Source organism: Ixodes scapularis, unplaced genomic scaffold (genome assembly GCF_016920785.2).
Source record: "Ixodes scapularis isolate PalLabHiFi unplaced genomic scaffold, ASM1692078v2 PGA_scaffold4__175_contigs__length_147842914, whole genome shotgun sequence".
In the NCBI taxonomy this organism is placed as follows: domain Eukaryota; kingdom Metazoa; phylum Arthropoda; class Arachnida; order Ixodida; family Ixodidae; genus Ixodes; species Ixodes scapularis.
The window spans coordinates 111,130,603-111,143,796 of NW_024609879.1; the positions used below are offsets into that span (position 1 = coordinate 111,130,603).

The following is a 13,194-nucleotide window of genomic DNA, read 5'->3' on the forward strand; positions in this document are numbered from 1 at the left end:
AGTTTTTTATTCGAGAACTGTGGACCCATCACCCACTGATCCATCACCCGAAAATCTGCCGCGGTGGTTTTCCCTGACTTGGAGTAGGAAGCAGCCGAAGCTCTTCCACCAGCCCCCTCATTCCAGACCAAGAACAAAAAGGGGCGTCCTATATTCGCGAAATTAGGTAGTAGGGCATAGTTGAAATTGTACTGCTGACTTTCACAATTTGTAATCGATTGATTAAAACTATTCTAATAAAAATTATTTCCAAATGGTAAAAAAAAAACACGAAAAAAAAAAAAGAGAGTGAAATGACGTTTAGTTTTTTATTCGAGAACTGTGGACCCATCACCCACTGATCCATCACCCGAAAATCTGCCGCCGTGGTTTTCCCTGACTTGGAGTTGGAAGCAGCCGAAGCTTTTCCACCTGGAGTGTCAACCAAGGGCGGGGAGCTAGCAGCCATTCGGCTCGCACTCGCGATCATCAGTGCGCCACTTTGGCCCCCTTCCTGAGGACCTTCGAATATTTACAGATTCCCAGAAGGCAATCAAGGAGTGCCGCACCCACAACAGTCCCAGCATCCAAGTGCGGAAAATTAAGAAACTCGTCTCAGAACCTTGTTCGCGGAGAGGAGTCAGAACAAGAATTGAGGGGGTTCCAGAGCATGCTGGGATTCCCGGAAACGAAGCAGCTTACAATCTCGCCCGCGCGTCTCTTCTAGCTCTTCCCGGGCAACGAGTCGATGAGCCGCCACATCCACGCGTCGATCACCAGTACGACCGGACAACTCGCTCTGAGGATCGGGCTCTGTCACCCGTCGACTGGGAACATCAGGAGTATGACCTGGCTGAGGAGAGGGCGTGGATCAAAGAAGACATGAAAGCGAGCGCCTATGCGAACCGGATCTTACCGGACTCCCTTAGAAGGGGTTCGGTCGCAGAGGGCAAGTGCTGCTCACACGAGTAAGAACAGACGCCAGCCTATCCCCGGCCCGCCTCGCCTTGTGGAGCAAGGGTAGAAGATCAGCTCTATGCTCCCACTGCGACATGCGTGTCAAAGCAGACATCCGACACCTGATCTGGGAATGTCCCAAATATCAAGACATAAGAGCAATATATAGACCCCAAGACGTTGATTCATTTGAAGGCTGGACTCACCCTCCTGGAAATGAAGACCGACAACGAAGGATTCTACGAAGCCTGCTGGACTTCGTCCATGAGGCCAAAGTAGACTCTTTCATCTAACCTGATTTTTATTAATATGCCAGCACCCAGACCTCAAATTCAGTCACCGGTGCCCTCCCCAATCCCACTCCCTGATTATTTTCGGCTAATAAATCGCGTTCTAATCTAATCTGTGGACTGAACGCCAATGCTGAGCAATATGCTGAGTAAATAACGACTCAGTTTGATACTCAAAGTAGACTAAAAGCCAGATTAAATGTAATGTAACCTAAACAAAAAAAAAAAAAAGACAAAAAAATCCTGAAAATATGTTTACAGAGTATATCAAACTCTTTAGTTATTGAGCAAACTACATGATGTACAAGGTGCCCCCCCCCTCCCCCCCCCCCCCCCACACACACACACACAAAAAACAACAACAAAAAACAAAAAACAAAAAAGACAGGGGTTATTTTGCCGCAAAATTAAACTCCGCATCGCCGATGCTCAGTCTCCGTAAGTGATTTTCTGAGAATTTCAATGGGAAAATGGGACCCATTTTTGCCCGTCCACAATTTTCGCATTGAAATGTTCCTAAAATTACTTATAACTTTTCAATAAAATATCGGCTTGTGCTGAAACTTTGGCGTCTGGTTTGGATCGTTCGGGCTACATTTCGGCGGAGGATGGACATTCGGCGATGCGTAGTTTATTTCTGCGGGCAAAAAAAAAGTTAAATCTTTTGTCGGGGACACCCTGTATTACAACTGACACAGCGTTATCTCGAAGGGCGCGTTGGCGCAGATACTCATGTAATGAAAGCTAAACAAAAAGGAGGGACGAGGACAGCTAGTACTCATTCTTCGTTCTACATACTTCATCTTACAAATGTCTCCAGTAAAGGCAAAGGCACAGGCGCGTTAGGCTTGCCCAGCAGAATGCTTTTGTTTGTACGAGACTTTCCACAGACAAGTACTCGTGTCCAAGCCTTTGTCCGCACTGCAGATGTTTGGGAGATGGATTATACCTGCCTGGTTTTCATCTGTTTAATGAAGCACGAATGAGTACATAAAAAAAAAAAAAATAGACAAACGAAACCTGGAGAATTAACTCGGCGAGAAGTGGTCCTGTCGGTAGTGTCAAATAGAGTTACTATTGAAATAAAAATACGACGCTCAACCAAACCTGCTCTAGGGTTACATAAAATGAACACAATAACAGTTACAGGAGTTATAAATACTTAAGTAGCAGTCGGGAATATACCGGGTGTCTAATTTTTAACCAAACACATTTTGGTTAAGAAAAAAAAAAAAAAAAGAATAGGTGAGAGTTACGCGGGTGCCGCCTTCACCATGTATTTATCAGGCTCGATGAACGTTAGACGAAGTAATAACTGATTCATTAAGTTCACCAATAAACTGCAATATGTTGATTATTTTTGAATTATTGGTTTTATCAGAGGCTATGCCATTCTAAAAAAAAACATAAAATAATGATTCTTTACATATTAATTAAAATGTTTTCGTGTTTTCTTGCCAATTTAAAACGTAAGTGCAAATAAAAAAAAAGAAAGAAAAGAAAATAATTGCAAGCCTTGATTGCCATGACGCTTGAAAGAGTAAAGTAGAATTTCAGTCACGTCTACTCTATCTCGGCAGTGTGTCGTTGGCACATCCACGTGTTGTCGGGATAGTGACGAGATGAGTCAAACGATACGTCACTCTTCCAAGCGTCGTTGTGGGCGGGACCTGCGCCACTCTTTTTACGCGCGATTTTCAAAATGAGCGAAAAAACGCGAAAACTGATCGATGGCTATCTAAAAATCAATTGCCTTTTCGCAAATTTTTTAAAATGGTGTAGTCCCTTATAGTAACTGCCGTCAACGCTGCAATCCCAACGTGACACATAAAACCATTAATTAAAGTGTTGATTAACATATTTGAGTTACTTAGCAAAATTACCATCACGGCTGTTCCAGTGTCAGCCAAGCCTGATAAATATACGAAGAAGATGGCATCCGTGTAACTGTCATATATATATATTTTTAATTATTAAAATGAAATAGTGTTTTTTATCGCAAAAATTCTTCGCCCAAAGGTAGCGCTAGTGTCCGAAACAGATACCAAGGTTTCAGCACGAACCGATATCTTATTCAAAATCTTTTTTATTGAGCATTTGTTGTTTATATTCTCCCCTTAAAAAAGTTACAAAAACTTCGTAATTTTTTGACACCTTATATAGCTGATTTAATACTAACTTCCAAGACTGTATACAATTGATCATCTTGCCACTTTTTATGGCGTTTTTTGTGTACGCTACCTTTGCAGTATTTTTACATTGACCGTAAGAGGGCGTAATTTTTAAAGGGGCCTATAGGACAGATATTTGAACCCTTCAACTTTAGCGTAGGGACGTATGACTCTGATATATTACCTATAAACTGGTCATAAATAAGCGCCGTCAACGCCAAACAAGCTACTCACTTGGAACACTCGGAGGTCCTTTGCGAAAGCAGATCTCCGCAAGCGTCATGCCAAACTTCTTTCCTTTCGGAGGTCGCACCAGGTGCTTCGTGGCCACACTGTACCCACCGACCACGCTCGGCTGCACCGGTGGCCTGACGTCCTCGTAAATGTTGCCATCCGAATCCGAAGAGTCCGCCGAAACGTTGAGTGGAGGAGGAGGTGGCAGCAAGAACTCTTCGCTGCCATCAGTGTCCGAAGAGGAGAGGTCACCGAGAGGCACTGGTAGATGCTGCATGTCATCCGACGACCGTCGACCGGCAAAACTGGACATGGCCGGTTGTGCCCCAGGCTGGAACTTCCAGGTCGTGCCCCGGGTCTCCAAGAAGTTGCCCAGGGTTGCTGATTTTTTTCGGGGGCTCGTTGCTGTTCCTGGACTGAGCGGCTCGAGGACCACGATGGCAGGCGACGGTACGATTTGATCTCGGTGGTCTGTGTCGCATGGCGATGATGTCGCTTCCGCCCTGACGTCATCGAAGCGCGTCACTTCCGGCGAGAACGTAGAGACGGAGAGTCCGGCTTTGGGGAATTTCTTGGGCGGTAGCGGAATCTGCGGTCGCTGGGGTACGGATGCGTCGTCCTGGTGAGCAAGAAGGACGCTGAATTAAGATAGGTTTTAACCAGACACTGAAACCGTAACCGTAGTTCATACCAAAATTCGTTGAAGACAGATTTTTTTTTTTTTTGGTAACCGCAATCGGAACGAATTTATTTCGATGTTAACGGTAGCCGAAACCGTGATCGTATAGTCTTAACCGGTAACCGATATATTATATCGGTTTAACATTTTCTTTCTCAAGAAAAATACAGCGGAACATTGACGATGAGCTTGAAATGCCATCGGGATTCGCAGACAGCACCGCCTCCACGTCGCTTACTTTCTTCGCGACAGCAGCCGGGGAAAGAAGCCGGGGAGCGGAAACAAAAGCGTCGGGAGCTGGCGGTGGGTCCGTCCGTGTTCCAGACGGCGGGATGACTGGGACGGCGCCGGGGGCCGGGACGCGTATAAGCAAACCATATCCCGTACAGCACCTGGCCACGCCCCCTTGTCACGTGACATGACGTCATTTCCGCCAAGGCAATTTGTCATGTCACGTGACCTGACATCACTTCCGCTCCAAACCGAAACCAGTTGTTTTATTGGTTAGCGAATTGTCACGTGACATGACGTCACTCGCGCCGCTGTGGCAAGATAAACATGGCGCCCGCCGCCGCCTGAAGTACGAATCGTACGCGGTCGATCATCGGTGCAGTCGCGGCTGAAGCCAGAAACGCTTGAGACGGGAAGCCTACGTGATCGACGCAGTCGCGGCTGAGACGCTGTGAACGCGGTGACGCGAGGGACTCAACACTTGGTGACGCAACTAAGCGACGCCCGCAGTATGCGACGTCTCGCATCGTGCTTCTGCACAGGAGTGCGTAAAAGGCGCAAGTACTTCTCTTAGCGTTCTCAACTCGTCGCTTGATAAGAGCGAAGCAAGGTTACTACCAACGCCTACCGCTGGTTTCCGAAGTCGAGCCTTCGGTTTCCAACGTCGGGTCTCGATGTCGCCGCTATTCTTGCCGCGCAGGTTCGTCGCCGCGCTTGCCTTTTTCGATACGAAAATATGCTCTGTCGTCACGAACGCTTACGCCGACCCACAAGCTGAATTTGAAGTATTGTCAGCATTTTTATTTCGCCTGTACGTTGTCATCGCATCACCGTTACTCGCGGCGACGCAGATCTTCGTGCTTGCCTTCTAGCGGTGCCGCGGCTCTCCCGACCCAAAATAAAAAAAGCTGCTCTACGCTCGAACCGCAAATTGGGGAAGTGGTAAAGAAATTAGCTTAGTACCGTCAGAAACACTCGTATGACGATAGGCATGCCCAGTGGAACTATGAAGAGAAAAAACAAGAGTGCATACTTTGAACTAGAAAAGTTTTTATTTCACCACATTAAATATATTGTTGCAATGCAGTGCTGGTTTCAAAGAATGCTATTTCCTCAGTCCCTTGCAAAATGGCAAGTTCACACTGAAAAGCAACAGTTTACGTGTACAAAAAGAAGTTCACAAATGGTAATAATAGTTTCTCTCGAGACCTAGGGTAAAGCAAACGGGCATGTCGCCTCAAACGCACATGAAAGCTGTAACTTTGGAAGCTACTACAGCTTATTCATGTAAAAGCAGCTTCACACACTTGCAACAGCTTATGACCAGTGGCTGACCAGTCAGTCACAAGAGGCTTAAATCGGTATGAAGTCATTCCCTTCGTAAGCAGTTTGCAGGTGAGTGAAATAGCCTTAAAGTGTGACACCTTTCGCTGTAAACACCAATTGTAAACAATGAATAAACCTCTTCTGTTCTTACTTAATTTGCACCATGTCGGAATTTTACATCACACTTGTGTGCCTGTGAAATAGTGTGTGCATGTGACAAAATGTGAAATTGAGCCCGAAACTGACACGGCTGCAAAATAATCAGTTTTAAGAACTCGTGTCGGATTCAAAACTGCACCCAAAAGTCCTGGACACGGAGCAGACGTTTGATTGTATCTGTTCGGATGAGCAGCTGTGTTTTTCCTTTCATTAATCCAGACAGTTCGAATGGATGTAACCTCTGCTTTTGTACATAACATGTGGATATGAGCATAAACAACAGGGGAGGCACCCAGCATTAGCATCAGAAGAATGAAAACAGGTTAGAGAGCAGCTGGACTTAATTCTACTTGTTGGCTGATGAGTTCGTGGACGACATGAAGCGTGGAGTCTTCTGCCGCGCATGTCAACCCTCTGTGTACGCCCCTCTTTCAATCTCTTTTTTTTTTTTTTTTTTTTTTGTCTCCGCTTTTGAGGAGATTTGGGGCTAAGGACGTAGGCAACAGGTCACCGGTTCACACTCGACAAGTGCTTCCGGGGAGTCTGTGCCCAACTACATTGCCGTGCTGCGTCGTGTCGCTCAGCACTGCGAGTAGACATAATTTTCGTACAAGTTTTGTGACCGGTTAGTTTGTAGGGTGTGTGAGGAAGCCATTTAGCGACACCTTCTCGCCACACCAGATCTCGCTTTTGCTAGGGCTCAACAACTTGTGATTGCTGTGGAGTGTGCCACAAACGGAAAACCCCACATTTCCGGACTCCAGAGATGGCAGAGGTTCGCCACATGGACAAACACCACCTACACAAGGCATGAAACGGTTCATCAATGCCAAGCCACAGCACTGGCGCACGGAAGACATCTCCGAGTACAGCTAGAAAATGTTGCGCACGGTGCAAGTAGCTATAATTCTGAACACGCCATTTCTGTGGTGGAAAGGGACACATCATACATGCATGCCGTCAGTAGTTGGCCGAATCCCAGCACCAAGCTCCGGAAGTGGAATCCAGTCATCATCTGGATCATTGAACCAAGGCAGAAATCTTCGAAGTTCAAGTAAATGAAATCTTCATCTGCATAGATGGTGAGGCTTGGTCAACAATTGTTCTAAAGAGATAGTGTCGGCTTGGAACGGCAGCATAGACTTAAACCTAAACAGCTCTCCGGACGTATTCACAATGTAAGTTGGTGGTTCTGGGAAATATCAATTTTTCCATGCGGTTCAAGGGAAAGGAGCGTGAGCCATTGTTGCTGACCGTGAAAAGACGTGGAGCAAGCCTGCTTGAAAGAAACCGGTTTGAAGTATTCGATAAGCTACGTGATGCGTGAGCAACAGACCTTTCCAGAAACATGTGGTACCCCCAGCGTCTACTTTATGCACTGCGACGTCCAGATGTATGGCACGAGGAATTGTCCCAGAAGCGAAGACGGAGTTGATGTTTGTTTAACAGTTTGTGATTTCAGAACACGGAGGGGGCAGAGGGAGAGCAAAACAGAGGGTGTGATAACTTTTTTTTTACCACTCACTCAATTTTTAGCATTTTCTGAGCTCCTAATGATAAGAAAGACTGAATCGTGCTACTTCTACGATATACAAAGTGTTCGAGCCGGCACGAGCGTACATCCGAAGAGCCCCACAATTTCCCCGGTTGCAAGGTCTCTTGGGATTTTCCGGAAAGGTCTATTGCGCATTCAGAAAGGGAGAGAGGGGAGGGGTCCAAGAAGATGACAAATTAAAACACTCTTTGTCGAGGCTTGAGAAAGGATGGTCTTGCTCTTGTCTACCGCCTAACACAACACAAAGCACTACTATTTAAGGTGTCCTTCAATTAGCCGAGCCACTCCCACAGACTCGAGGACTGCCAAAAGAATTTCCAAGGGTCTTCGAGTAAGGACTTGGCGGACCCACATACATGCACACTAAATGTAAACTTCAAACCCAAGTGCCACAAGCCTCGACTTGTTCCTTTGGCCCATGAGTCAAAGGAGTAGTACACCATCACGCAACTCGTGCAACAAGGAATTTTGCCTTGGTGCGGAAATCTGCATGGGCTACGCCAGTTGTACCTGTGGGGAAGTCAAACGGCGTGACATGGCTATGTGAATGTTATAAACGCATCATTAATCCAGTCTTGAAACAGAAGTCGTACCCACTGCCAACAGCACAGCAAATGTTGACTCAACTAGTAGCATAGTCCTTTATTACGCTTTTGGTCACAAAACTTCTCTGCAACGCTATAGAAGGGCTTGGTATGCGACTACGTGTGACACTGGGGTTGACAAGGAGCCTGAAAGATGCAAATCTAGCCAGCACCACTGGGAACTGGGCTATTGTAGTTCCGAACCCACTCTGAATGAGCCACCAGTCTAAGTGTCTTTGGCTCTGTACGCTGAGTCAACTGATCAAACTTTAAAACCTTGATTGCAGGTGCTATTTGTAAACAGTGTGATAGCCGCGTCCCACTAGAGCGACAAACAGCAACAAACGACAGCGACACACGACAACGAACGACAGACTACACCGACAGACAGCCTGTTTGTCGGAGTCCGCCGTCCCACCTGGGCGGACACGACGCAGAACACGGGGGCAAGGAAACTTGTTTCCTAGTGGGACTGGAGTTGTCAACAAAACACTTCAAAATACACAGGCAAACAAAGTCTGGTGACGCGGTTTTCGTGTTTTGCTCTTTGGGCATAAAACGCGCCGACAAACACGGTGAAAGGCGCGACGATTACTTTATTTCTTGATTAAATCTTCAGCTTCTCATTGTTTGCTGTTGGCGACTTTCCGTAAACAGTGCTGACAATCGACACCAAACTTTTTCCAAACTAGAAATACCTGAATCGTTCCTTTTGTGGGCCGTTCGAGGCATTCTAGGTGAGCGCCACGGAGTTTCACGCTGATTTTGAGGATGTTTATAACTTTATATTCGAATGATCGAGGGAAAGCGCTCCTTTGTGGACAATACGGCATCCCGATTATCACAGAACGTGATGACAAGTCTCTTGTCTGCCGGAGTGGCTTGCCGCGGAACGTCGTGTCCTACTTCGTGGTAAGCGGTCTTACTTTGGTCGGTCCTCGCACATGGGTGTATCCATCCTGATGCAAGGGCGTAGACTTCGGCGTCTTGAAGCACCACCTTGCACACCAAGTTTTCACGAGCAAAACCAGCCAGAGCAAATTCGCTTTTGCAACACGACCGCCCGGCACCAGCCAGCAAGCCTCGCCCGTGACTACTACATGCAACCGAGGGACCGGAACTGCGGGGCCGGGAACGAGGAGTGGCAGTGGCCACCAAGGGCTTCTCGTTCCGGGAGGAAGGGTAGAAGGGTGGGAAGGGAGAAAACAAAAGGCATAAACGGGCGAGGAGGATAGGTTTGTCTCCGAGAGATGTTCCTCAGTGGGACTGCTTGCTGCACTTCAAGTCCAACGACAGACAAGAACTCGTCCGTCGTCAATCGTTTGTCGGCGATTGTCGGCGACACAGAACTTTGTGGTGTCGTCGGACAAAAACCGGTGTTTGTCGCTCTAGTGGGACGAGGCTATAAATGTTATATTCGGCGGCAACACTTATAAGAACACCGTGCAGAGTCCAAGTAACGTCGCTCTCACGGTCCCCCTCGCTCGGATCAAGTATTGTCAGCGCCAGGAAGCCACGAACATAGATCAGACTCTCTCAACAAACGTCGCAGCATCCTGTTCATTGCACCGTCCTTTTAACAAAAATTCATCAATGAAACGCATTTGATCGCAGTATGCGTTCAATTAACGACGGGGAAGTTTCTGGACCCCCGAGGATGAACGACTCGGCTCATCATGGATGAATTATAAAGCTTTCTCCTGGTAAAAACTGAAGTTAGTAGTTGGAATGCCTCGAATCCTACTTCGAGGCTAAGAACATCACAAGCTCCGCAAAGTAGCAAGCCGTCTTCCTGGCGTTCTGCATGAATAAACCTATGACACCGTACAAGCCCTGCTTGCACCGAAAAAGCTTTCAGATCGAGGTTGAGTTTGAGATCATCAAGCGCCTCAATGAACACCACGACCCCAAGCCAGCGAAAGTGCAGAGTTGGTTCAAATTCCATCAACGAAACAAATCAAACTACGACGGGCTCCGTTCTCGAGTACGTGGCCGCACTTCCTCCGCGATTATCAACTTTTCAAGGATTAGCATCATCAAAGGTCGCGGCGAGCTGTCGACACAAAAGACGGTTTGCCACGGTGCTGACGGCGAGTGTAGCAGTGGAGGGGGACAGGTTTTGTTCACTTCCGCATATCACACATCAGTTCCGTTAGCCACCACGGCAACTGCAGATTGGCAAATATTTTCTTTTCCTTGCGACTACGCACCGGAATAGCCGTTTTTCGAGGCAAAGTGACACGTTTTTGGTCACTTGAGCTTGGGTAAAAAATATAAAAAATACAAACTGCCAATTCTTTCAACACTAAAATCGTTGCACCACCCCTTTGACGTGCATCACGCAGTAGTGATACATGACTGCGTGCCACTATGATGTTCGTCCACATTGAAGCAAGGAGGGACGGCGATTGAACCTCGAATTCCTGGATTCTGCAGTCCAAGCTTCCTGCTTCATGTGCTCCGAGCTGTGGTGCACTAACACGCTCGGCCACCGATCCCCTCAGCAGTGCCATCGAAGGGTTATGCGCCTCGGTCAAGCCCCACGAGCTGACCGCTCGACCAATGTCAGCGACCTTAGTGTAGCTGCATCAGTGTTGGCAACCGTTCTTCGTAAAGCAGTCCTTGTTAAGGAGATGAACAGCTTCACTCTGGTTAGTCTAAAACGTTGAAACGTGCCACCTGTGAGAAGAGTGTGGGTTTCCACGGTAAGGTTTTCCTAGTGTGCCACTGCGAAAAGCCCTCTTTGTGTCGCGACTTGGCTCAGATTGCCTTTCCGGTTGAACCTTTTTGGTGTATGTTACTTGTACCCTAAGATTTCTTAGCTGACGCGGGAGTCTGCTAGCCTCCCATGCATTATGCACTTATTATAAAGTCGCATTCACTTAAGACCTGACTGCTTCTTCCAACACATTTCAAATCAGAGACTTGGGTTGCCAAAGGCATGGTAGCGCTTTTTTGGACGAGGACAAAAGAAAGAAAGACGAGACAGACACGAGCGCTGACTGCAACTATTTAATCAACATGGAAATGAGGCATATATACATGCTTCGATCCTATCGATCAACCAACCCCAGGCCTAGCCGCCGCTTGCTTGAACTGCACCTCCTTATCGAAAAGGTCGATAGATGCAACGCTGACACACCCCAGCCCTGCCCTTTTTATTTTGTCTGCTTCGATAATCTCCCTAACAGTTCTATTTTTATGTTTAGCGAGTATGGAGCATGAGTCAAACAAAGGTTTGCACCCGCAGTCATGGCAATGCATTGAAAGGTGGCCATCCCGATAGTTTTTGATGTTTAGACTATGTTCTCGGAGCCTATCGTTCAGGCATCTCCCAGTCTGACCTACATATTTCTTACCGCATGTTAAGGGAATCTGATATACCACACCCTCAACACAAATGACAAACGACAAATCCGTTTGTCGTTTGTGGTGAGGGTGTGGTATATCAGATTTCCTTAACATGCGGTAAGAAATATGTAGGTCAGACTGGGAGATGCCTGAACGATAGGCTCCGAGAAGATAGTCTAAACATCAAAAACTATCGGGATGGCCACCTTTCAATGCATTGCCATGACTGCGAGTGCAAACCTTTGTTTGACTCATGCTCCGTACTCGCTAAACATAAAAATAGAACTGTTAGGGAGATTATCGAAGCAGACGAAATAAAAAGGGCAGAGCTGGGGTGTGTCAGCGTTGCATCTATCGACCTTTTCGATAAGGAGGTGCAGTTCATGCAAGTGGCGGCTAGGCCTGGGGTTGGTTGATCGATAGGATCGAAGCATGTATATATGCCTCATTTCCATGTTGATTAAATAGTTGCAGTCAGCGCTCGTGTCTGTCTTGTCTTTCTTTCTTTTGTCCTCATCCAAAAAAGCGCTACCATGCCTTTGGCAACCCAAGACCAATACCAACTAGCGCAACATACAGCTTTGACAAATCAGAGACATGTGAAAGAGGGTTGTCCACTTACGCATACTAAGGTTAAATGAGTTTTATTAATGAGTTTCGCTTGAAAGGACGGTGAAGCGAACTGGAATCTGCGACGTTCGTTGAGAAAGTCTGATCTATTTCCAAAGGTCATCCATCCACCAGGAGCGTGACAATAATCCACGACGGGTCCCCTTCACCGACGCTGCTCATTGCAGAGGTCTCCATGCGTCTCGCCTTTACCGTCAACCGACGGGTACGACTTGACGAGCATTCCTTTGACTTTTCGTTGAACTCTTTGCTTGAAACACGCTCTTCCAAGTGTCCCTTGTGGAAAAATTTGCATGCATCTTTAGCGAGCTTGCATTTATCAGGTGAACGCATACCTGCGCAAAGGATACAGGATTTCTTTGATGATCTCGCCCCCTTACTTGTGGTTGCAGTGGAACTAAGCACATTACCTTGTTTCCGCATCTGGAATTGCTGGCTGGCGGCCGACTCTGTTTTCAATGCGAGAGTGTTGGCGCAGTCTAAAGTGATGTTCCGTTCCACTAGCAAACGTTGAAGGTGGGAATCCTTGATGCCACAAATTAATCGGTCCCTCATCATCACTTCGAGCGGTAGCACAGCGGAGAATTCTCTCGCTGGGGCTTGCGGGACCTGTCGAGTCTTTTGTGGTGAACTGGCATTTGACACAAGCATGGCTGTGGTGGCCGTTGCCAGAGAGGGTGCGGTCGTTGTGGCCGTCACTGTACCGAAGTTGCAGTCGGCAGTGATTTTTTGCAGTGCGACCACATCCTCGGAGACGGAGCCCATCGTAGTTTGATTCGTACCGTTGATGGAATTTGAACCGACTGAGCACTTTCGCTGGCTTGGGGTCGTGGTGCTCATTGAGGCGCTTGATGATCTCAAGCTCGACCTCCGAAGCTTTTTGTGCGCGGGCAGGGCTCGTACGGTGTCGTAGGATTATTCATGCAGAACGCCAGGAAGACGGCTTGCATCTTTGCGGAGCTTGTGATGTTCTTAGCCTTGAAGTGATTCGAGGCATTCCAACTACAAACTTCAGTTTTCACCAGGAGAAAGCTTTATAATTCATCCG

At 47.2% G+C, this 13,194-nt stretch overlaps 1 protein-coding gene across 1 annotated transcript; it reads right to left on the reverse strand.

Annotated features, from left to right (window-relative positions):
* Positions 1–3,500: 3,500 nt before the first annotated feature.
* LOC115320778 (pollen-specific leucine-rich repeat extensin-like protein 1) lies at positions 3,501–4,250 on the reverse strand (the record flags this gene model as incomplete). Its single annotated transcript, XM_042293335.1, is given in 1 exon segment — positions 3,501–4,250. A coding segment is annotated over 1 exon segment (627 nt), but the record flags the coding sequence as incomplete, so codon positions are not given.
* Positions 4,251–13,194: the final 8,944 nt, after the last annotated feature.